The 25,995-nt window shown below is 48.5% G+C and overlaps 1 protein-coding gene across 1 annotated transcript in view; it reads right to left on the minus strand.

Moving 5' to 3' along the window:
- Ppargc1b (PPARG coactivator 1 beta) overlaps nt 1-23,426 on the minus strand; it is a 106,236-nt gene extending 82,810 nt beyond the window's left edge. Inside the window, exon 1 of the mRNA XM_090331241.1 lies at nt 23,349-23,426. Coding sequence (XP_090187367.1) covers nt 23,349-23,426 — 78 coding nt within the window. The remainder of the gene's footprint in view (nt 1-23,348) is intronic.
- Between the last annotated feature and the right edge of the window lie 2,569 nt (nt 23,427-25,995).

Genomic DNA, 25,995 nt, shown 5'->3' on the forward strand with positions numbered 1-25,995 from the left:
CCAAAAGACGCCAGGTTGACAAAGATCAAAACATTTTAATAACACAATGTGTTGGTACAGGTGTGAGGAAACAATTGCTTCTCGTTCATTTCCGTGGGAACATAAACTGGTAGAAGTTTGTGAAGAATGTTGCAAAATTCCAAAATGTTAAATGTATATAACCTAGCAATTCCCCTCTAAGGGAACTGTACACAAAAGATCCCACAGACCAGCCTCACTAATAACCCAATGCCCACTAAAGAATTAAGCAATGTCAAATTTAAAGGAGAGAGAGAGAGAGAGAGAGAGAGAGAGAGAGAGAGAGAGAGAGAGAGAGAGAGAGAGAGGAGTAATCTTTACACTTTGCTCTGAAAGGATCTTTTAAAAATAGTAAGTGAAAAGCCTGGTGTCAATGGCTCACATCTGAAATCTTAGCGACTCAGGAGACTGAAACCTGAAGATCTCAATTCAAAGCCTGCCAGAGTAGAAAAGTCTCTTGAGACTCTTATCTACTCAGCTACCAAAAAGCCTGAAGTGGAGATGTTGTAGCTCAAGCAGTAACAACAACATCAACAACAAATCTAAGGGAGAACATATTGACCCTGAGTTCAAGTCCCATTACCAGCACGCGCACGCGCATGTACGCGCGCACACACACACACACACACACACACACACACACACACACACACGGAAGGGGAGGCAAGTTTCAGGAATGCAGGGATAAAGTTCAAACCCCAGTACTTTCAAAAAGAAAAGTAAGCTGTATAACCATGTCCTTAGTTTGCTACTATCTGTCTTTAAAAAAAAAAAAAATGGAAGCAGGACATCAGAGCATCTATCTGCTGGCCACACCATCGTCTCTGGGAAAAAAAAAAATATCTTGGAATTGGTAGAGAACAGCTCTGGGAATAGAAATACAAGAATAGGAATATAAGGAAATGACTGCCATTTATGGCCTTTCCAGTTTTCAAAACAAATACAAAAGCAAGTCTATTTTTTTTCTTCCCCACTGAACCTTGGTGTGTGCTAAAACCAGTATGAAGATTAGCTGGCTCTTAAGGGGAGGGGGGTCCCTCTTCTCATGACCTTCACAATCTCTTCCCCTTGGGTCCCCTCCAATTGCAGCCTGAATTACACAGTGGATCAGTTCACACTTCAAACAGCCCTCTGAGTAATAGATGCTAAATCAGGAAGCCTGGGTTTATATGTCTTCTCTAGCACCAAGGGTGTGTGTCCTGGCCTGTACACCTTAGAAAATATATGTTAGGGACAGATGGAGGTAAGGCAGTACGGACCTAAAACTAAAGCCTAGTAGGGGCGGAAGTGAGAGGAAGAACTGCTAGTGTCAGAAGTATTTAGAGGTGATCATATACTGTATAAACCAGGTAGCAGCTGCAATAAAACAGGCATAGGTGTGGTGTCTCCAGGCTGGCAAAGTTGAGCCTTGTCTTTCATAATGACCCTGCACTGGAATGAGTATTTCAGGCTTATTAGGAATGCATTCTCACGGCCATGCTGAGACCTTCCCCATTTTATGAAGGAGGAGATAGGTTCAGGAGGGCACAGAATGGGCAATAGTTAACCTGTGTCCATAATCTGGAACTTTCCTTCTCAGGGTCACAGCCAAAAGCAGCCCACAAACGAGCCCTGGAGACAAGACCAGAGCACTCAGGAAGAAAGCTTGGCTAGGAGTGGAGCCACGATCCAATGTTACTTTTTATTTTTGTTAATCACTACTACTAACTTAGCATGCTCGAGGCCCCTGGTTCAATCCTCACCAAAAAATGAAACTAAACAATTTATATAAAAAGAAAAGTGCTAATCCTATAACCAGCTAAAAGGCATTTAAACAACAAGTGACTAAGAGTGGCTGTTTCCTAGGGAGAAGAAATGGCTAGGAAATTGGTTTCTCCAATAAGTCTCTAGTTGTTGGGTTGTTTTTTTTTTCTTCAGAGAATGGTATTGAACTCAGGGCCTTACACTCATTGGGTAAGGGATCTGTCATTTGAGCCATGTCTCCAAGCTTGGAATGTTCTAAATCCTACTTTAAAACATGGTTTTACATGCTAATTTTAAGAAAGTGGTGATATGGCCTCAAGTGACAGAATGCCAGCCTTGAGTGAAAAAGCTAAGGAACAGTGCCTAAGCCCTGAGTTCAAGCCCCAGTATCATGATAAATAAATAGATAAAAAAGATAAATGCTAATTTCAATACATACACATATATTACATAGTATACTGCCAAGAAATAAAATAAATAAAAGAAAATGAACATAAATAAATATAGGGCTGGGAGTGTGGCTTGCAAAAGAAGCTCAGGGACAATGCCCACGCCCTAAGTTCAAGCCCCAGGACTGGCAAAAAAAAAAAAAAAAAAAAAAAAAAAAAAAAAAAAAAAAAAGATGAAGAAAAAGAAGGAGGAGGAAGAGGAAGAAGATAAAATAAGTATAATAAAATAGATCTATGGCAAAAAGTTGATCTTGTCAGAGCACCTATCAATGGCAAAAATCACACCATCACACAGATGCCTGAGTTTTGGCAACCTATGAATCTTAAGTTTGGAATTTCATGATTTTTGGCTTCCCTTCAACTTGACACAATGGTTGACGTTCACTCATTCTGTGAGTCTCAGAGCACAGCCTCCCAGCACATAGTGAGATCCCACCTACCTGGCCCAAACCCGGCCAGGTCACCCACCCACACAGCTTGCCTTGTGTGCACTTGGCTCAGCCCGTCAGCCTCAGCCATCTAATCTATGTGCTGCACAACCCAGTAGCTGGCAGGAGCCAGAGAGTTGGGTGTCTCTGGTGTTGAATTGCCTTTGGCCACATAGTATGGTAAGTGTGGTCACTCTTTTTCCACTTGAAGTGACCTTTCTTTAAATAATTACAGATCTCATCATTGAGAGGGCAGCAAGGGTGAGGGGGGGAGGCTATCCTGAGCCTCAAAATGTACCCACAGCCAGGTCCTGCAGAATGCTGGGATGCCTGCAAATTCACTAATCATTTCTTTTCCCTATTAAAACATTTTAATTAAACAGAGATTAAAGCTTTATAGGTTTAAAAAATATATGTGCAAATGGGCAAAATAGTACTGTGGGAAGAAATCAATTTATATGTACAATCTGTCAGTGACGGATTTTGAATTACTTGTTCCTCTAAAAAAGAAAAAATTGGCCCACAGTTCCCAATTTTCACCCAATCTTGCCACCCCCATGAATGACTTAGCCAATGTTCCGTGATTCACTAGGGAGGTTGGAATTGGGGATTCTCTTGCCTGGAGTTCCTCCTCTGCCTTCTCCCCTTCCAACCCACTCCTTTAAAGCATATGATCCCATGACAAATTTCTTCCAACTTACAGTTCAAAGAGAAGTCAGCACCTGTTGCCAGGAAAAGGGGGTACAATCTGGGAGAGTTAGGACCTACAAGTGACTTAGCAGACTAGCTGTGGGAAAAGACAAAAACACACCATCTACTCAAGATGGGACTCTATCCCAGCTCCACTTGGGTCCAGAAAGTCATCTTCTCTCTTCTTATGCAATACTTGCAGTCCTGTTTCAAGCAGGATTTACCAAAGAAAACCCCCACAACTCCAAATACAAAACTTGTGACTCCAAAACAACCCCAGTACTGGCAGATACATAATTAGATATTGGATGGTAGCAGTGGGAGAAACTCTGGCCCAGAAAGAGGCCAAGATTTATCCAAGGTCACTCATTAAAAAGAGACATCCCAGGCGTTTCTCCAGACTCTCAGACACAATGTTCCCACTCTGCCATGCTATAATCTCTTACCAGCTGCCACATTCTCTAGAGAAGGTTTTCTCTTACTTCATTGACAGCTACAAAAAACAAAAAACTAAAAAACAATGGAAGTTGTATTTTTCTGGGGGAGTTTCACAGTTGCAACTGTTACACAATCACACAATGGAAGGATGTTGTAACTTCAAAAAGACAGGGAATTGTTGTTCCAATAAGAATTCAAGATTATCTGGGAATTGAGTTTAGACAAGACCCAGACAAGAAGGGCTAGCTGAGGGGCCCCTTTCAAAAACCATCCCTTCTCCACCAGACAGGCTTAGGGTGGCAGGTGTCACAAGTCCATTTCCTGAAACAGTGACCTTATGGGGTAGTTCACCTCAACATTCCTGGGCCTTCACCTGTACAATGGAAATGAAGCTTCCTCTGGATATGAGTTGGAGATATGGAAATGCTGTGTGAATTTCACAGTGATATGCTACAGGATCTAACCAGTGAGTTATCACTATGATGGTAATGATTACCATCTTCTTTAAATTTACTGAGGGCTTACTCCATAAAGCAAATAACCTTCCTCACCTCAGATGCCTGGTAGGTGGAGGCCATGACAGAAATGACTGCTCTATTGGCGAAGGACTCCACATGAGAACTCGTGGCTCAGCCTTCCTGTCAAGTGGTGGGCAAATCCCCAGATGACTTCCACTCCACGCCTGGGGCATGGGGATGAGCTGTGCAGACCACACGGGATGACACTCATTCCTCCCTACCTATGAAGCCTGGGAAATCTGCATCAGCCTCAGAGTCCCCTACCCACTGCATGGACCCCAAACCCTCTCTCTTTCCTCTGAGTGGCCTGCAGCTGCTTGTTGGACCTGCTCGTGATTCTTACAGACACTTAGTTCATTCTGCCTCCTCCACTGTCACAGGAGTCCTCCAGACAGCTCACATCCTCCATTCCCATCTCCCCCCACATCATTTGCTGCTCATTCACCAGCCACACTACACGCTGAGGACAGGCTGCCCTCCACCTAGTGGTCCCTCCGTCATGTCAGCCAGCTCCTGTTTATCATCCTGCTCAGAAGCTGTCTGCACATTCTCTGTTCAGGGGGGTCAACCATCTGTACATGGATCTTTAGGGCAGGGAGCAAAGCTCTCACACATCTCTAACCCCAGCTTTTTGTACAGAGGAAGGGATTGCCACATAGACAGAAAAAGAGAGGGATGGGCACTGGTGGTTCATGTCTGTAATCCTAGCTACTCAAGTAACTGAGATCTGGGCCAGGAGTGTGGCCTAGTGCTACAGTGCTTGCTTAGCATGCACGAAGCCCTAGGTTCGATTCCTTGGTACCACATACACAGAAAATGCCGGAAATAGTGCTGGGGGTCAAGTGGTAGAGCACTAGCCTTGAGAAAACTCAAGGACAGTGACCAGGCCCTACATTCAAGCCCTAGGACTGGCAAGAAAAAAGAAATTGAGATCTGAGGATCACAATTCAAAACCAGCCTGGTCAAGAAAGTCTGTGAGACTCTTATTTCCAATTAACCACTAAATAGATGAAGTAGAGCTGTGGCTTAAATGATAGTCAACCTTGAGCAGAAAAGGCTAAGGGACAGTATCCAGGGCCTGAGTTCAAGCCCCAGTGCCAGTACATACACACACACAAGAAAGACAGAGAAAAGAAGGGCGGTATTAAGATAATTGTCCATACTTCTGAAATAATGGAAGTCTACCGGTTTCCTTCACCAAGCTTTCATCAGCCCATTTGTGAAGTCACTAGTAAATGTGATTATTCAAGATAGTAACAACAAGGTGGGTGTGGTGGCTCATGCCTGTAATCCTAGCTACTCAGGAGGCTGAAATCTGAAGATCTCAGTTCAAAGCCAGCCCCGGCACTAAAGTCCATAAGACTCTTCTCTCAAATTAACCACTAGAAAACCAGAAGTGGTGCTGTGACTCAAAGGGCAGGGTGACAGCCTTGAGCTGAAGAGCTCAGGGACAGCGCCTAGGACCACAGTCCAAGCCCCATGAGTGACAAAAAAAAAAAGTAACAACACTCAGACATTGTTCATTCAGATATTGTTCATTCAGACATTGTTCATTCAGACATTGTTTCTGCCAATCTTTCCAATCACTCATTGGGATACATACTGTTATCCCATTTTACAGATAAGGACACTGAGGTCACACAGAGAAAGCAAGAAGCCCTAAGTAACTTAGCTGCTAAAAGATAGGCTCTGGAATCACCCCAAGCAGAGCTCTGTTCTCAGCCACTTATCCTCCATGCCTAGAACCCCAGCTCATCAGCAGGAATTAGTGGGGAGCACCCCACCTCAACATGCCTCCCTGAAACTCCTACCACTCTCACAGGTTATCTGAACAAGGAAGGGCTTTGTCTTTTTGAGTGAAAGGGTTTTTCATTTTTGTTTTTGTTTTTGGTGCTGGTACTGGGGCTTGAATTTGGGCCTGGGTGCTATCCCTTAGCTTTATTTGCTCTACCACTTGAGCCACAACTCCTCTTCCAGCTTTTTGGTAGTTAATTGGATTCTCACAGACTTTCCTGCCTGGATTTTCTTTGAACCTCCATCGTCAGATCTCAGTCCTCTTTCTTTTTCTATATGGCAGCTGCTCCCTTTGTGTGATAAACTGGAATTACAAATGTGAGAAAGTTTTGCTCCCTGTCCTGAATTAAAGCTTGAGCCACCAGTGGCTGGCACTCTCTCCCTTGTCTCCTCCTCTGTAACTCATCTGCTTCCCCTCAGCTTTAGTGACCAATCTAACTACCATGCCTCAGCCTAAGACACCCGGTGGGCTCTCTAGTCTCTCTGGCTACAGTGCCTGGCCCATAGCCAACCTCACAGCCCCCAGGAAAGTGAGACAACAGGCTCCAGGGGGCGATTACCACATCCTGCTGGAGGATGGACTAGCAAGTGTGGGCCAGGAAGCCTCTCCCTCAGCCACTAGGACAAAGAGCAAGTACTAGAGAGGATTGGTGCCCAGGACTCTGCAGGGCAAATACAAGGCCACACCCACAGGACAGGAAGAAAAGGTTGCCTCACCCCAGGGAGAAAATGGCAGAAGGTCACTGGGGCACTGGGGCATGACTTTTGGGGCAGGACATGGGTCACCCTGGCCTGCATGGCACCCAGGGGGCCGATCTGTGTGGTTTGGTCAACAAAAGAACTATACCCAAACACCACCCTCATCCCAGAGCTTCGGGTCCCTCCTTGAAAGAGGGGGCTGAATGAGCTCTGCATAGGGGCCGATGTGGTGCAGCTTCTGAGCTGCCAACAACTCAGTCATTCAACTAATATTCAGAAATGCCCAGATCACACTCAAAGATTAACTCAAAATGGCTCACAGTGCTAAAACTCCAAAATGCCTCAGAGAAAACAGAAGCCAAAGCTTTGTGACACTGGGCTAAATCATGATTTCTTAGGTATAACACCAAAGGCAGAAATTAGAAAAAAAAAAAAAAAACTTTAAATTTTATGAACCAAAAAACTGTAGATAAAGCAAAAAGGCAACCCATCAAATCAGACAAAATATTTGCAAATCATGTGACTGATAAGAATTGCTATCAAGAATACACAAAGGCTGGGACCAGGTGGCTCATGTCTATAATCCCAGCTACACAGGAGGCTGAGATTTGCAGATCTCAGTTCAAAGCCAGCCCGGGTAGCAAAGTCCACGAGATTCTTATCTCCAATTAACCACCAGAAAACTGGAAGTGAAGCCATGGCTCAAAGTGGTAGAGTGCTAGCCTGGAGTAAAAGAGCTCCCGGACAGTGCCCAGCCCCCCACCCCCAACCCCGCCAAAAAAAAAAAAAAGAAAGTGAGGAGGGAAATATACAAAGAACTAGAAAACCCAGAGCCAAACACTGGTAGCTCAAGCCTGTGATCCTAGGTACTCAGAACAGTGAGATCTGAGGACTACAGTTCAAGGTCAACCCAGGCAGAAAAGTCTATGGAAGACTGACCAACTGACCAACAAAAAAGTCAGAATTGGAGGTATGTCTCAAATAGAATACCAGCCTTCAAAAAAAAAAAAGGAAAGGGGAAAAAAAAGCCAATCTAGGGCATGAGACCTTGAGTTCAAGTCTCAATACTGGCACACAAACTAATAATAATAAAGCCAGAAGTAGAGCTGTGGCTCAAATGGTAAAGGACTGGCCTAGAGTAAAAAGGTAAAGGGATGGCTCCCAGACAGAGTTCAAGCTCCACAACCTGCATAAAAAAATAAAAATAAAAAGTAGGATTAACTAGCAAAATCCCAAAATGGATTCTAAATGGTCAAAAGGTTTGAATAGCTTATTTCTCAAGGAAGATATGCAAACAAAAAATAAGCACCGGAAAAGATGCCTAATCGGGAAGAAAATGCAAACCAAAACTATAGTAAGATAGTCCACTAGACTGACTACTATCAAAAATCAAAACAAGTTGGTTAGCTTAAGGGAAAACTAGTAGCATTGTGTTCCTTTGGTGGGAATATGGACTGGTGTAGCACCTGTGGGGGGAAAAAGGAATGGGTGCCTCAGAACCTAAAAATAGAATTGCCATAGGATCCAGCAGTTTTATTTTTGCTGGAAAGCAAGATCTCAAAGTAAGTATCTTCATAACCATGGTCATGAAACCATAACTCATAAAAGCTAAACTGTGGAAACAGCCCAAGAATCCATCACCAAATGAACTGAGAAACAAAATATGGGGAGATGTCTACAACAAAATATTATTCTGCCTTAAAAAGGAAACAAATTCTCTTGGGAAAGTTGAGTTGTAAAGTAAGAAATATTGATTTAAATTACTTAACAATAAACAAAGTATACTATTTAAAAAAAAAGGAAACAAATTCTGACATATGCTACCTTGTGGATGAACTTTAAGGACATTATCCTAAATGAAACAAGTCAGTTTTAAACATTAAAAAAAAGTAAGTGTGCTGATGGCTCACACCTGTATCCCAACTACTCAAGAGAGTGAGGATTGAGGTTCAAAGCCAGTCTGGGCACTAAAGTCTGTGAGACTTTTTCCTTCAATTAATCACCAGAAAACAGGAAGTGGCACTGTGGCTCCAGAGACAGGACAGTAGCCTTGAGCTGAAGCGCTCAGGGACAGCACCCAGGAACAAAGTTCAAGAAGCCCCACAACCAACTAACTAACTAACTAAATAAATAAGTTATTGAGGCTGATGGTATTAATTGAGCACCATTACACAATATTATCAATGTATTTAATGTCACAGAAAAAATATCTAAGATGGTAAATTTTGCATTTTGTGTATTTCTCCATAATAAAGTACCAACTTACAAAAAAGAAGAAGAAAAATAAAACAGTGAGTAACAAGTAGGTGTTGGGCCTTGTTCTAGAACTGAGCGGTGCTATGGGTACCAGGCAGCTCTGAAATAAAACAGGAAAGAGAAAATATGGAAAGAACCAAAGTTAAACAGTTATTGTCAGACACTCTACAAATAGTATCTGACTTTAGGACATTAGAGTAAGCTTTTTAAGTCATAGAAGCTTAAGAGCCAGTACACAAAGCTTCTCATTCAAGAGGCCTGGGGCAAAGCCAGATGTGTAATTATGAATGTTTTCACTCCATTGTTGATTCTGGTGTGCATTCATAGCAGAGAACTACTGATTAGCTCTCCCAAGCCTGGAAGGTAAGTCCTATCATTGGGAGCTGGCTTACTGCAGCACAGAGTAGCTATCTAATTCCTTAGATCACACAGCTAAAAAGAAAAAATCATACAGCTGAGATTTGACCCAGATAGTTTGTCTCTGAAAACCAGGTTCCACAATTCACTACATACATTACCCTGTTCTTGCTCCAGTCAGCTTTTGTCTATCACTCAACCAACACTGTACTGCCCCCAGCAGCCAGGGGAGATCAGAGACAATATCTCACTTTCAGACTGTATTAACTTGGTAAGAAAGGTTTATGACTAATCTGAGTCCCTATTCATCTCACATCATTAAGGAATAATGTATGCATATAATAAGAAAAGTGTATAAGTAACTTAGAAGTCTAAGGCTTTTTTGTGCTCTTTTTAGCCTTCTTATTTTGGATGACAGTAGCAAAGTGTATTAAACATTTCTTTACTAAATGGCATAGGCCTTTCCTCAGGAATGAGATACTGCATGACCAATACTTTAGCCCTTTCTGGTTACATACATCAACAGAATACATACACCAACAGAGGGGTATGTTGGGCTTTCTTGCTCCCTTTATTAAATGGCCCCATGTTGGCATCAATGGTGTGGTTTGCTTCCACCACTGATAAAACCCCACTACTCACTCCAAACCTACACAGAAACACACAGATGGAACAGATTCACTGCCTATCATGAGCCTGGGGATATGATAGCCAAGTCTGTTCAAACCATGTGCAAAATTAGAGCAAAATAGCCTTAAGTGGAAAGGGTATGGGATGGCTCATGCAAGGGAATTCCCAGCAGGAAAAGAGTAAGATAGCATGGAATCAGAGCCGGCAGTTTGACCTAGTGGTAGAGTGCTTGCCTAGCATGCATGAAGACCCGGGTTTTGATTCCTCGGTACCACATACATAGAAAAAGCCGGAAGTGGTGCTGAGGCTCAAGTGGTAGAGCTCTAGCCTTGAGAGAATCCAAGGACAGTGCTCAGGCCCTCTGGCAAACAAAAAAGAGAGAGTAAGGTAGCATGGAATGAATCTGAAGACTGTGGCTACTGCTCCCCAAGTGCTCCCATGACCTTTCACCTCTCTGGACCCCTGTTGTTCTGCCTGAGACCAGCCTTGTGTGTCCCTCTGGAATCATCTGTTGGGCAATGGGCAAGAGGCCCCATGGAAGGAGTTGGTTTCGGTCTCCCTGGGGTAGGAGGACATTGGACAGCACTGGAGAGTCCTGAAACTCAGAGCCCCTCCCCACCAAGAGCAGAGCATGTCCTGGGCAATGGGCTGGTTTCCTAACCATGGTTTAACCTTCCACCAAGAACCACCCCCCAGAGGTGTATTCTGATAGGGAGCTGAGAAGGCTCCACCAAATGCTTTTGATTCCCCTGTGTACAAGGCTTATCTCAAGGACAAGAGCAGAGCCCCTAGTGCTATGAGAACAGTATTTTCACGTTCTCCCCACTTATCATCAGCACAGCTCCAAGCCCAGAGAGTAGCCTCTGGACCCAGGTGAATGTCAAGTGCACTTTCTGAAAACTCAGCACTTTTCATACATCAAGGGTTTACTGGGGCCTGTGGTGTGCCTGACACTATGAAGACAGAGGGAGATTCGATGATGGGCCAGCTTTTCTGATCCAAGATAGAGAAGAAAAGATGGAAGAGGAAGTACATAAAGTAAGATCACACAATTACAGGCCGACTGTGCACTGGTTAAGGCTCAAGATTAGGTGTGGGCTGGCACCCAGGCGGCCCTGAAGAAATAAACACTTTGGAGCTAAGAATGTGGCTTAGTGGTAGAGTGTTTGTCTAGCATGCATGAGGACCTGGGTTAGAGTCCAGTGCATATAAACAGAAAAAGCTGGAAGTGGTACCATGGCTCAAGTGGTAGAGTGCTAGCCTTGAGCACAAAAAGGCTCAGGAACAGTGTCTAGGACCTGAGTTCAAGCCCCACGGCTGGTTTTAAAAAAGAGAGAGAGAGAGAGAGAAGCATTTTTCCTTGTACAAATCATCTACCAAATCTTCTACCCCCCTATTTCAGCTCTCCCTTCTAGATCACTTCTCCTGGCCTCCTTGGTGCCCAGGCTGTGCCACTAATGAATACCTCATCAGCCCATTTCAGTGTTTTCTTTTCCCCTAGTTGGATTAGCCACATTGAGGTGGTCAAGACCCTGTGCTTTGAGGCAGGCAGACGTATGTTCACATCCCAAGCCTGTGGCTCTTCCAGGTGACTTGGGGAAAGTGATTCCCTTAGCCTTATCAGGGCACCAACCTTACTGAGGATTAGACAGTCTAATCCATCTGAAGGTTCTAGCCTAAGGCCTGACACATAACAAGCGGTCTCTAAATGGTATGTGTTTGCATGATTACTGTTAATAACGATAATGATGGCCAAGGTGGTGAAATCTTTGTCTGACACCTCACTACCTGCCAAGTCAAACTCTTCACCCGGACGTTAAACCTCTCCTCTGTTACTCAGCTTTCTTGTTTGTGTCTGTGTGGTCTGTGGTGGCAAGAGGGTAGATGTAAACTCAGCAAGGCAGGGCTTGAGGTCCAGCTCAGTGGTAGAGAATCTGCTTAGAGTGCTCTATACCCAGCATCACAAAAAAGAAAAAGAAAAACCCAGTCAAGCACTGGTGACACACCTGTGACCTCAGGAACCTGAGATCTAGGAATCATGGTTCAAAGCCAGTGTAGGCAGACAATTCCAAGAGACTCTTATCTCCAATTAACTACCAAAAAAATAAAAGTAGAGCTGTATGTGGTAGAGCACCAGCCTTGAGTGAAAAGGCTGAAGGAAACCCTGAGTTCAACCCCCAGTACCAGCACTCTCCCCAAAAAGAAAATAAAGCCTCACCAGTGTAACAAAGAACAGAAAGGGCTAGGGATACAAAGTTAACAGACTGAATCACAGCAAAGGGAGCACTTCTAAGAGAGGGATTTGAGAGAGTAGCACTTGAGCTGGGCCTTGAAGATAGAACATATAAAGGTATATAAAATGGTATAAACATATAAAGTGTAGAAAGGAAGGTATATACACCTCATGAAGGAGCCCCTGGGGATATCTGGTCCAGGGATGGAACTGAAAAATAGCTCCAGAGGCCGATTAGTCTCCATCTACCCAAATGTGAGGACTGCCCCTAGGGTTCCTTTGAGCATAAGGGCTAGCAAAGCCATTTTCTGGAAAAATCTGTTTGCTGCTTCTTTTTCTTCCTCCTCCTCTCCTCTCCACTTCTTCTTGCTGAGAGTGCCTGATCCTCCTCCGCCTCTTTTTTTTTTTTAATGCACCAGTCCTAGTACTTGAACTCAGGGACTAGGTATTGTCTCTCAGCTTCATTTTCCTCAAGGCTAGTCCTCCACCACTTGAGCCACGGCTTTTTGATAGTTTAGCAGAGGTAAGAGCCTCACAGACTTGAGTTGACTTGGAACCTCAATCCTCAGATTTCAGCCTCGTGCATAGTGAGGATTACAGGCATGAGCCACAGGTACACCTGTGACTTTTCTTCTTGAAAGGGCAGGCTGTTCCTCTTCCTCCTCCGCCTTCTTTAGTTTTCCCCAGCTTTTTCCTGGTCAGTTGAATTAGACTCTCTTAGGTTTGTCTGCCCAGGCTGGTTTTGAACAAAGATCCTCCTGAGTAGCTAATATTACAGCATGAGCTACTAGCACCTAGCAAGGGCTGGTTTCTTAGAGAAGGCTCATTAGCAGCTATGACCCCTTCCTCATAACTGCTGAAGCAGGCTGGGAACACAGAGTGCCTGAATTCCCATTAAGAATATCATGCTGTCTGCCTTTGCTGTGGCAGGCACAGCGTGGCCTGCATGGTCTCATACACACGCAGTACTTGACAGATAGATGGATGAGTGGATGGATGGGCATTTGAGTTCTGGAATGCCTTACCCATGAGTCTGCTTTTGCCAGCCACACAGGATGTGCTGCAGATGTCTTACACAGGCCCTGCTGGGCCTGAGATGGCTAGCAGAACGAAGGCCAGTCAGCCTCAGTGCTCAAGAGCTAGTGCAGAACCCTCCCCAGTTTTCTGGGTACCACACTTCCCTGCAAAGAGCTTGAGACCAAAAATAAAGGCGCGAGCAGCCACGTTGCCAAGGATGTTTGCCATGGCAACATCAGGGAGCGACTCGTGGGCCGGCTGCTGCAACTGCTTAGGGCCTGGTTTCTACAGTCGCCTCACTCTCCCTCGGCTAAATGACTGTGTTCTGCCAAGCAATCACAAGGAAAAGAATACAGCTGCAGACCTGTCAGAGGGCAGCCATGGCTGCCAAAGCTCAGTGCCCAGACAGCAAGTCCCAGACAGAGGACTCCCCTGCTAGGCAAAGCTAGCTAGCCCTGGCAGGCACATGGCAGCCAAAGATCTCAGCCTGTCCCAGCTGAGTCACCCTGCAGCATCCCTACTTGTGTGTCCAGGTTGTTTCTTTACTTCAAAGTAAGAACATGCAGCAAAGCTGGGAGCCAGTGGCTTACACGTAATCCTAGCTGCTCAGAAAGCTGAGATCTAAAGATCAAAGTTCAAAGCCAGCCCAGGCAGGAAAGTCTGTGAGACTCTTACCTCCAATTAACCACTGGAAAACTAGAAGAGGTGATGTGGCTCAAGTGGTAAAGCAATAGCCTTGAGCTGAAGAGCTCAGAGGCAGTGCGCAGGCCCACAGTTAGTCCCACATTGAACAGAAAAGAAAAAGAACAACAACAACAACATGAAGTGAGATGGTCTCTATGGTACTCCCAACTCTCAGAAAACTCAAATTGATATTTGTGTTATATATATATATATACACATATATACATATATACATACATATATACATATATATATATTTCTCAGGGCTAGAACTCTATCACGTGAGTCATAGTGCCATCTCCAGCTTTTTCTGTTTATGTGGTAGTGAGGAAATGAACCCAGGGCTTCATGCATGCTAGGCAACCAGTCTACCACTAAGCTGCATTTCCAGCCCCAGGTAGATTTTTTTTATGTCTTTTATCTTTGGCCAGGCCTGGGCCTTGAATTCAGGGCCTGAACACTGTCCTTGGTCTTTCCTGAAGGCTAGTGCTCTACCACTTGAGCCACAGTACCACTTCCAGCATTTTCTATGTATATGGTACTGAGGAATGGAACCTGAGTCTTCGTGCATGCTAGGCAAGCACTCTACCACTAGGCCAAACTCCCAATGTGTCTTATATTTTAGACCATTGTCATTGTCATCACTGAAGTGACTGCCATTTGCCAAACAGTGCTACAGGTCTGCAGTTACTATAAGTCATCCTACAGGAATGCAAGTTCTCAATGTGACATATATAACATGGGTCAGAGAGAAGAAGACACTTACTCAAGGTTACACAGACAGTAAAGGTTTTTAACTTCAGGCAGTGAAACTCCAGAGCCCCGAATTAGTTCTTAGCCACTACCTCCTAGTTCCCTACGTCTTTTCAAGTTGCATCTAGCTGGATTTGCTTGTTTGCAAGCCAACTTTGCTATCACTACTAAGGCAAGATGGAATCCTTTTGTAGTCTCTGTCTCATGTGCTAGGCAGAACTGCGGAACTAGACCTCTGGGCCTGCATGTCTCTTCTTAATACTCAAGGCCGTGATAGATGCATGCCACCATATTCAGCTTTGTTAGGATTGCTAACATTTTGCAAAGACTGGCTTCCCATGGTGATTCACTGGATCTCTACTTTCTATAGTTGTGATTACAGATGTAAGCCACTAGGCCAGCCCACCTCAACCCTTTAAAGTATGTGCTAGTCTCAACCTCACTAGAGAAAAGAAAAGGCCAAGGCACCAGAAGCTCTTGCCCAAGGCCATAAGGCTTAGCCCCTAGGGAGCCAACCCTAGAGTCAGACCCCTCTCACTTACCACAACAATTAGGGTAAATGTTTATTTACCTAATAAAACACCCAGCAGTAATTGCAGGCCTTTAAGGGTAATTAATCAATGACTTTCCCCTTCCATTTGTAAAGTTTCCATGATCTCCTACTCTAGACTGAGAGAGCAACTCTCCTTGTCCTAAGGACGAAGCCAGATAGGAATGGAGTACAAGAGCTAGATTGTCAACACTATGCCAGCTCCGCCTGTGATCTTTCCTCTCTGAGTTCTATCTATATCTCCCCACACCCCCCAGTTTCCCTCACTGGGTGGTCCTGGGCTGGGACACACAGCCAGGGCCCCAGGAGACCTACCATAGTTCCAACGGCCACCCAAAACCCAAGCTTCTTCCACACCATTGCTTCTCAGAGGACTCCCACCTTGATCTCTCTCAGAGCCTCCCCCACCCCCCACCACACAAGGTCTGGTGTTGGACAACTGTTAACCAGGCAAACAGGAGCCTGGGTCTCTCTGTCACTCACACCCTCTCTTCTGGAAAAGGTAGGTGGGTCTATAAGGCCCTCTGGGTCTAATATTAGACCAGGTGATGTGCATATCCCGGGTTAACGATTCTTGAGCTATGATACTTGAAATGACTGAGCCAACCATTTTGTACCTCAATTTCATCATTCACAAGGAAGGAACAGCAGAAACAACCTTTCCAAATCACTGGGAGTAACCCTTGCCACAGCCTCAAGTCTCTTCAGAGAAATACATGACATAGTCAGATGCAATGTAGTGTGTAGTAGATGGAGCATGAGGGGCCATAAGTTGGTAATGGAGGGACCCGGTGGTAAAGGCCTAAGGGCTTACTATGAACTATTGTTTAAACATTTCTGATCACTTTACAGTATTGTTCAACTAACCTTCATCAGTGTAATTTTCATACCCTTCCGGAGCCTTCGGTCCAATTACAATGTCAATAGTTACTCAGATAGCTACGAGTAGTAAAGGGCATTACTGCACTGGGTGTAAGAAGAATGGGTCAGGGGCCAGGACTTTGGCCTAGTGGTAGAGTGCTTGCCTACCATGCACGAAGACCCAGGCTGGATTCCTAGGTATCACATACATAGAAAAAAGACAGAAGTGGTGCTTAGGCTCAAGTGGTAGTGTTCTATCTAGCCTTGAGAAAGTCCAAGGACAGTGTTCAGGCCCTGAGCCCAAACCCAGGACTGGCAAAAAAACAAAAACAAAAACAAAAACAAAACAAGAAGAATGGGCCAGGTTCCAATGGCTCACACTCATAATCTGAGCCACTGAAGAGGCAAAGATAAGAGGATTGTAGTTCAAATCCAGCTGAGGTAGAAAAGTCTGTGAGATTCTCATCTCTACTTAGTCAGCAAAAAGCAGTAAGTGGAGGTATGGCTCAAGTGGCAAAGTGCCAACCTTGAGCAAAAATGCTAAGGAAAAGTATTCAAGCCTGAATTCAAGCCTAAGTAGTGATACACACACACACAAACACACACACACACACACACACACACACACACACACACACACACAGAGGCAGGGTGGCTGACTTAGGGGCTTTCAAGCAAGGTATAAGTTCAGCTGGGCCACCAGGACATTAAGATGGAAGAGGGGGCCAGAGGATATTCCATTCATTCCAAACCCCTTTGTAATCCACCCCTTCTCAGGCACTCTTTTGTGTGTAGGTGGAGGTGGGGGGGGGGGGTCATGGGGCTTGAACTCAGCCTGGGCACTGTCCCTGAGCTCTTCAGCTCAAGGCTATGGCCTTACCCTTGAGCTAAGCCCCACTTCCGGTTTTCTAGAGGTTAATTGGAGATAAGAGTCTCAGGTCATTTTGTGCTGGGGCTGCTTTGAACCTTGATCCTCAGATCTCAGCCTCCTGAGTAGCGCCACTGCACTGGCTCTCAGGCACTCTTGAACTTCAGGTACAAAATAAGAAAGAGTTCATGCCCTGAAGAAGTTAGTAAGTGAGCATTTACATTCACTAAAGGAGGGTAAAAAAGTCTCATTTCCTGTGAACCAGAAACTTGATTATTCTCAGTAGGACAAAACAACAACAAAACGTGAATCAAATAGACAGAAATCCTTGGTCTCACTCCAGGAGCCAGTGACTCAGACCATCCTAGCTATTCAGGAGACTGAGATCTGAGGATCCAGATTCAAAGCCAGCCCAGACAAGAAAGTTTCTGAGACTCTTACCTTAAATTAACCATCAGAAAACCAGAAGTGGTGCTGTGGCTCAAGAGGTAGAATGCCAGCCGTGAGCGGAAGAGCTCAGGGACAACACTCAGGCCCAGAGTTCAATCCCCACGACTGACCCCAAAAACAAACAAACAACAAAAAAAAAAAACCTCCTTGCCCTCATGGAGCTTAATGACCTGGAGTGGTCTCCACAGTAATACTTAACATAAGCTACATGAGAACAGATGTATAAATCCACTCGTCACAAAGACTATGCCAGAAGAAAGAGAGGAGAAAGGTCACTCCAACCCAAATGATTCTGTACCAACCCAGTGTTTACAGGTCAAGTCTGAGACACTTGGCGACTCTACACATTCTATTCCAAATAATTGTATCTGGATTCCAATCACTCTCATAATAAAATCTCTGCGTGTGTGTGTGCGCGTGTGTGTGTGTGTACATAGACTACAAGTGTGAATCCAGTTGTAAGTGTAGTTTGCCTAGGAAAGGAAGACATTAAGTTCAATCCCTTGTACTGACACCTGCCCCCCCCCAATTATGTGTACAGGAGTAAGTTCTAGATTTAATTCTATTGTTCTAAAGTGCCTCAAAGAGAGGATTCCAAGTTTTATAGGCAGCAGGTCATAGATTACTGTTAGGGTGTATTATCCCCATTTCATAGATTAAGAAACTGAGATTTAGCAGGGAACCAGTGGCTCATACCTATAATCCTACCTACTCAAAAGGCTGAGATCTAAGTCCAGTGCAGCAGCTCACGCCTGTAATCCTAGCTACTGAGGAGGCTGAGTTCTGAGGATCATGGTTCAAAGCCAGCCCTGAGCACTAAAGTCTCTGAAACTCTTATCTCCAATTAACCACCAGAAAACTGGAAGTAGCGCTGTGGCCCAAGGGGTAGGGCAGTAGCTTTGAGCTGAAGAACTCAGGAACAGTCCTCAAGCCCAGAGTTCAAGTCCCACAATAGATGAGGGAAAAAAAAAAAAAAAAGGCTGAGATCTAGGGATGCAGGTTCAGAGCTAGCAAGCTTTGGCCAAACATCCATAAGATATTTATCTCCAAACAAGCCAGAAGTAGAGCTTTGGCCCAAGTGGTGGAGTGATAACCTTGAGCAAAAGAAACTCAGAAACAGTGCCCAGGCCCTGAGTCCAACCCTCAGGACTGGCACATTAAAACATACAAACTGAGCCTTAGAGAGGCTTTACAGTTCTGTTTTCTCTCTTCCCAATGTGCCTTTGGTGGCTCAGAGCACCGGGAAATCCACTTCTTGCCTTCAGGAAGCTTACATTGGAGGCACACCACCCATGAACGCTGGCTCTTCAGTGAGCACTCAGAAACAATCTGAAGAATTGTAAAACAGTACCTACACTGTAAAGAATCTTTGTGAAACTGCAGGCAAGAGCACACCGGATTGTGGGAGTGCTCCCTGAATGTTGCAGTGCTGGAAATGAAGAAGACAGCTGGTAGCATTGCACTACTCCTGTCACAACCTCACTTCCAATCCCAAGGCCCCATTTGCAAGGCTGTTTCTGCTATTATTTCAGGGAGGAAAGGAAGAGGGTGACTCATGGCAGCCTCAGCTGGCCCCCACCAGCTGGAGAGAGGAGGCCCCAAGGCAAAGGGAAATCTGAGCCCACAGGGCCCAGCTGCTGGGCCTGTGCCTTTCATAGGCATCTTGATCATTAGCACCAGCCAAGCAGCCCAAGGAAAGTAAAGCCTGGGGCCTCTGAGGATCATGTCCCCATCTGAACTCAGGTGAAAAAGTTACTCCCCTGGTCTCATGCAGTGAAAAGTGGGCACATGTATCCTACCAGGGCTATACTTCAACCTCCTCCAGAGCAGGCTAGAACTCTGGCACCCAGATCCTAGTATGGATCATCTCCATTTCCAAGTGGCCAAGTCCCTTCTGTGCTCCCTTTCAGCTTTACAGCAAGGAGGCAGGGCACCAAGTGCAAAACGGGCCAACCTTACAAACATGGCATTGCATGGAATAGAAAACACAAACAGCCCAAGATCCTCTGAGGGGCAAAGTTCTGTATCATGAGCAATCCAAGAAATAACACATTCAAATAATCCAGATGACAAAATTTATTGATGAACAAACAAAAATGTAAATCACCACAAGTTATCTGGATATGGGAGATGAGGTGTTCACACACAATGTTAGCAAGGGTATAACTTAGTAGTCTTTCTGGAAGGCAGTTCCAGAAATGTGTTGACCAAACGCCTGCACAGTTCCTTTGATGGAGCAATTTCACTTCTAGGAATTTCAATGAAGGAAAGAACACATGTATTTCAGCATTGCAAATAGTAACAAAAAAATTACAAACAACTTCAATGAGTAACAGGAGACTGGATAAATACATGCTGGTTCAACACTCAAGGAGATACTACATAACCATTAAGATGTTAAGATACATAGTAGAATATTTACTGATGGGAAAGATATTCAGGACACATTGTTTGGAGGACAAAAAAAGGCAGGTTACAAAAGCAGTGTGATTTCAAGTCACAGCTTGGTATACAAAGAAAAGAAATGATCTGCAAGAATAGGAAAGACAAAAGTCTGGAAATATATGTGAAAACTTAGTGCCTAGCTTTTGAACTATTACATATTTCAAACTTTTCCTGAATGCTTGGCTGTATTTGCAAACAATTCTGTGATTATTTTAAAATGAAGAGTAGGATCAGATGATTTATCAAGTTCTTGGGCGTCACTGACATCTTGGGCATGTCTCAAGTGTCCAAGTGACTTCATACAAACAGAATTTACTGGGGCCTTCTTCATGCTTGGGGAGCATCAGCTTTTCCCCACAGCTGCCACCCTCTGCATTCCTCTCCCCACACTCACTGCCCAGCTGTCTCCCCTGCCAGCCTGGAAGCTTCTGCTTGGCTCCGATGCACCCCTGTCTGTAGTCCCTGTGCCTATCCAAGAGCTGAGCAAAAGAATAGAGTTCCACACACTGACAGGTGCCACGCGGGCACAAAGACATAGACACAATTCTAGCTTTCAGAATCTTACTGGACACAGGACTCACAAATAAGGAGCTTAGTTGTTTAACAGGCTATGAAAATCAGGAGACAAAGCAGAGAAAGCCAAGCAGGAAGGCCTACTTGAAGAGAAAGCCATGCAGCATGAGTGGGCAAAGGCACATCACGTAAGCAAAGGTGAAAACCCACCCAAAGTCCCATGGAATACATGATTTAAACCTTTCCAAGAAACTTTCACAATCCCCGTTCCACTCAACTTTCTGCACTTTGGCCCTAGTGACTAGAAGTTAAGTCTCTCTCTTAACATTGCTCTCCCAAACGCTGGATTAGTCACCAAAGACAACCAAATCTTTTGGACAGACAGAGATGACCTCCAAAGGGAGGGAAGAAGGAAGGAAGGGCCAGAGAAGGGCTGTAGGGGAGGAGGATTGCAGAAACAGATACCTCACATGCAAACACAGCTCACCGGACTATCTGGGCTTCTTCTGCCAACCACCAGCCCTTATTTGACAGATGGAGGAAGCAGGTTCCAGGAGTTAAAATGGCTTGCAGCGGGCTCACTCAGCCAGGGAGTGGGGAAAGCGACTCCACTCAGGCCTTCTGACTCCAAGTCCAGTGCTATTTCGAGGTAACACACAGGACCTGGAGTCAGGAGCCCTGGGTGGCTCTGTCACCCCCTGGCTGAGTGACCCTGCACACGCCCGATCGCCCCTGGAAGCCTCTTGCTCCAACTGTAAAATGAGGAGGCACGAGATGGCCCGCCCAGGTCCTTTTAGGGCTCCACTCTGACAGCCTTCTAGGGGTGGCCACGAAGCTGGGCCTATCAATTACATTTCCCAAGTTAGGCTTTCAAAGATCACCAGGAGATCTTCCGCCTGTCACGTGGTTCGGTTAAAGGCGGGGGGGGGGGGGGGGGAGGGAGCAGCCGTCCCAGATTAACTTTCACGACACCGCTTCTCCTGACACCCGGTTACCCAGTTTTCTAGTTTCCTTGGGTGAAATTGCCCCGCAGGGTCAAATACTGAATTACTGGTGAGTCAAACAGTGAGGATTCAGAGGGTCATGCTCAATGGAAGCGTCTCTGAACGGTTCTCCCTGGCTATTTCTGGCCTCGTGTGCAGAGGTTTACAGGAGCCCCCCAGGCCACAAAAACTGCCAGATGGGGAGGGGAGCGGTGTCTTCCCCCTGCACCCTTCCCAGGCTAGCCGCCCGGTGGAGGGAGGCGGCGGACGGCCGCGCCGGGCGTGTGACGGAGCCCGGCGACCTCGGCGGGAGCTCCACCGCAGTTTCGTCAGAGGCAAAGGTACGCGCCCGGCGCGCGCGGCGTGTGCGCACCCGGACACCCGCGCGCGCAGCCCCGCAGCCCGCTCGTCCCACGCTGCCCCCCCCCAACCTGGAGACGGCGATCGCCGGCCACTCGAGCGCGCCCGCCCGCCCGCCACCGACCACACGGCCCCGCGGCTCCCCCGACGCGACGGCGTCCGCAGTGGGCTCGCACCGGCCGGCTCTCCGCGACACCCCGCCACGCCGCGCCGTTCCCAGCCGCCAGCCTGGAAGTCACCACCCCGAGTCTTCCCCGGAGAGTCCCGGCGGCCGCGTCCCCCGGCGAGCCGCGTCTCGCCGCCCGGAGCCGCCGTGCACGCCTCTCCCCGCCCACCGGGTCTCATGACAGCTGCTGCCGCCCAGAGACAGGCGGCTCGAGCGAGCCGCAAAGTTTCCCTCTCCCCTCCCACTCCCGGCCCCGCCGCCTCCCCCCGCCCGCCCAGCCTTATGCAAAACCGCCCGGCCCCGCACTCCCCGGCCCCGGTCCCGACCCGGCCCCCGCTAGCGCCGTGAGGTTCCGCCCCGCGTCTCCAGTCCGCACCCAGCCGTGGCCCCGCAGCCCTGGGTCTCCTCCGAGGTTCCACCGCGTCCCCAGCCTCCCGGCGACGGGCGGCCGGGCGCTCGGAGCAAAAGCTCTAACTCCGGGGCCAAACTTTATGCTGGCAACAGGCACGGGGTCGGGGGAGACCCGGGGGCAGGCGGGGGGCGCGCGCGCCCACTGCAGGCGGCTCCGTGAGCGCCCGTCCCGGCAGCCCCCCCCCTCCGGTCTCCAAGCGACCGCCTCCGTCCCCCAGCACACCACAGCCGCCTCTCCTGTCACGCGCGTGTCGCCGGCCGGGCTCCCGGCTCGGCCAGACCCGGGACGCCGCCTAGCCTTCCCTTCCCCCTGCATCGGGGAGCGCGCGCCAGGGCCGCGCGCCGCAAGGGGACCCGGGCACCCCCAGACCGTCCTTCCGTCCCCAGCCTGCCTGGCTCCCCCCTCCCCCCGGAGGGCCGCTCGGGAGAGCGAAACCAGGAAGGCGCTGCCTCCGCCGGGGACGTCCACGTGCCCCGCAAAGCCCTCCACCCTAGCGGGCCACTGACAGGAAACTCAGCGCCGCGGGCGGCGGTGGGGAGCGGCGGGGGGCGCCAGCCGCACTTGGGGGGATCGCAGCCCGGAGGGCGGGGGGACTCCGGGGATGGGGGAGCAGGCGCCGGTTCCGCGGCCACAAGTCCACGTGAAAGTACGGCAGCAAGTGCCGGGCGCTGAGGGCGCGCCTACAGCGCCCGGGGCCAGCCTGGGGGTCCCCCCACCCTCGGCGCCGCTCCGCCGCCCCCCAGACGAGCGCGGTACCCCCAGCTCCGCCCGCGGGGGCAGCGCGGACCCTGCCCGGCGGCGGTGTGTCTCCGGGGCTCCGGCCACGCGCCGGGGACCTGCAGCTCCCTCGCCCTGTGGCGGGGCGCAGCGCCAGGCGCGCGTCAGAATGGGGGGGGGGCTCTGCAGCCTGGAACCCCCGATCTCCCCCAACGTGCCCACCGCTGCGTCCCAGCCTCCGCAACGGCGGCGGCAGCTCGGCGGCGCAGCCAGCTCGGCATGCTGGCCCCGGGCCCGCGGCCCCGGCCGGCCGTACCTGCGCGTCAGCCAGATAGTTGAGGAAGAAGGAGGAGAGCTCTTCGTCCAGCAGCGCGCCGCAGTCGTTCCCCGCCATCTTCCAGCCGCGGCTGCAGCGTGCGGCGGAGTCAGCGCCGAGCCGGTCCGGGGGAGGGAGCGAGCGAGCGAGCGAGCGAGCGGGGAGGGCGGAGGGAGGAGGCGGCGGCCGCGGGGCCCGCGGGAGGCGGGAGGCGGGGGGCGGGGGGCGGAGCTCGAGCCCCCGGCTGCCGCAGGGCCGCGGGCGGCGGGGGCGGGGCCGCGCGGCGCCCGCCCCGGCCTGGGGTCGGACCCCCCGCCCCACTTTTTTCCTGCACCCGCGTCCGGCGCCGCAACCCCGTCCCGCAGCCCCCGCGCGGGGACGAAAGCGCCGGCGGCCAGACGGCGGTGCCCGCGCTCGCTCCAGCCGGGTGTCTGCGCAGCAATGCGGGCAGCCCCCCGCTTGCTGCCCCAGCGAATCACGTTGCCTTGGCGCTGGGCGGGCCCTGCCAGGCAACCTGCTTCTACACAGCCAGGGAAACTGAGGCTCGGGCTTGGCGTGAAGCCTCTGTAGAAACCACGGTGGCGCTTCCACAGCAAGATCAGAGAGCTCTGGAGCCCTGACTTTCTGTACCCAAGCTGCCAGGCCGGAGGAGGAGGTTGAAGTGCACGGGTCAAAGGCAGGGAAGTCAAGGAAGGCTACTCCGAGGAGGTGGCATTCTTACATTTTTCTTTGAAAGCTGCGGTGACGCGTGTCCTGTTAAACCAGACCGTATCGCTCGCGCCCTGCGCCACCCAGTAGCCTCCGCTGGTAAAGCTGTCTCACCGGGGCCCACGATGTCTGTCTGGGCTCCTGTCCATCTCCCCAGTCCCACTGGCTTCCCACTGGACCAACCCAGTGCCCACCTCCCACCCCACCGCTGGGGCTCTGCAGGCCTTCCCTTTCAAAACAGGGTCAGCCGCTATCTCTCCGGGGCTTCCATGAAGATTTGATCCTGCAGACTCTCCCCACCAGAGGCTAATGCCTGTCCACGCTGGGCTTGAGTCTGCCTCGGCACGTGTTATTTTCTCGGGTCATGATAGTTGCTTATTGAAGCATGTATGTATTCGCTGAACAAACCAGGGAGTGTCCATCCCCACCCCCGCCACCACACAGAATGTCCACCAGAGGAAGCTGACCGTCCAGGGTGCAGACCAGGTGAGCGCCTGAACCAGAACCAGAACTCTGAATCAACCTTGAACTGTCATCACCCAGCCCTGCTGTTAGCCAGGCTGGAGACTAGGGTGTGTGCCGGGATAAAGGCTAGAAGGCGGGAAGATTTAGGGCTGTTTTATTGGACATGCCTGCCTCTTGCCCTCCTCCAGCCCTCACCCGGGAGGGCTGCCCCGCCCTGCCAGGGGCAGCCAGGGGAGGAAAGAGAGTCCCAGCACCTGCTCAGACTTGAGCAGCCAGGCCAGAGCTTCCTTCTCCAGTCTGAGCTTCCCAGAACCGCAGGGTGTGATTTCACTCTTTGGGCTTACTGCCAGCATGCTTTTAAGGAACAATGCATGCCAAAGAGAGCCTACATGTCGAGTCTAAGAGCACTAGACTGGGAGTCAGTCCTGGGTTCTGGTCCAGGATTGAGCGACTCTGTAAGGCAGCGATGGGAGCCCCAACAAGTTATTTCATCTCAAGCCTTGGTTTCCTCATCTAGACAAATGGGAGGGAGGGAGATGACTGGAGCACAGTGCTGGCTTCATGAGGAAGAAAGGCTAAGCTTGCTGCTCTTCCGTTTCCTCACTTGTAAAAAAAGTGGGAGAAAATATGTCTGTGTGCATGTGGCCCTTAAATTACCCAGGCTCACCTTTCTTCTAGCACTTCCACACTGCTGGCTTACCCTGGGCTGTACATGTAGATTTGATCCTGGTTCCAATTAGCTTTTAGTCATTCTTCTGTTACTTTTTCAATTTAAGGTCATGCCTACTCAGGAGGCTGAGATCTGTTAGGATCTCAGTTCAAAGCCAATCTAGGCAGACAAATCTGGGAGGCTCTTATATCCAGTTAACCAGAAAAGCAGAAGGAAATGGAGGTATGGCTCAAGTGGTAAAGTGCCAGCTTTGAGGGAAGTAAAAACACAAAGCCCTTAGTTCAAGCTCCAGTACTCTAATACTGTACACACACACACACACACACACACACACACACACACACACACACACACACAGGGCTGGGTATGTGGTTCATGTGATAAAATGCCTGTCTAGCAAGTGCCAAGCTCTGAGATCAAACCCCAGTACTGTCAAGAAAAGAAAAAAGTGAAAGTTATTTAACTTCTCTGGCACTCAATTTTCCCCTTTGTAAAAGGGGGTGAGCAGGGGTACTGCTTCTCAAGGAATTGTGTATGGATCAAATGAAACAGTTTATGGAAAGTCACTTGGCCCTATACCTGGAAGGTATCAAGTACCTGTCTTTGTCTTCTCCTCTTCCTCCTCCTCCTCCTCCTCCTCATCATCATCATCTTTATTTTAGCATGAAGGACTGGAACACTCCCAGGATCCATTTTTCCTGCTGCTGCTGGTCCTGTGGGATGGGCTCCAGAGTTCTCCCTATTCAGCTTGGCCCTTAATTGGTGCTAATACTATTTCTAGCCTAGAGCCCAAATTTAGAGGGT

This window comes from Megascapheus bottae, chromosome 4 (assembly GCF_031878675.1).
Source record: "Megascapheus bottae isolate mThoBot1 chromosome 4, mThoBot2.hap1, whole genome shotgun sequence".
NCBI lineage: Eukaryota > Metazoa > Chordata > Mammalia > Rodentia > Geomyidae > Megascapheus > Megascapheus bottae.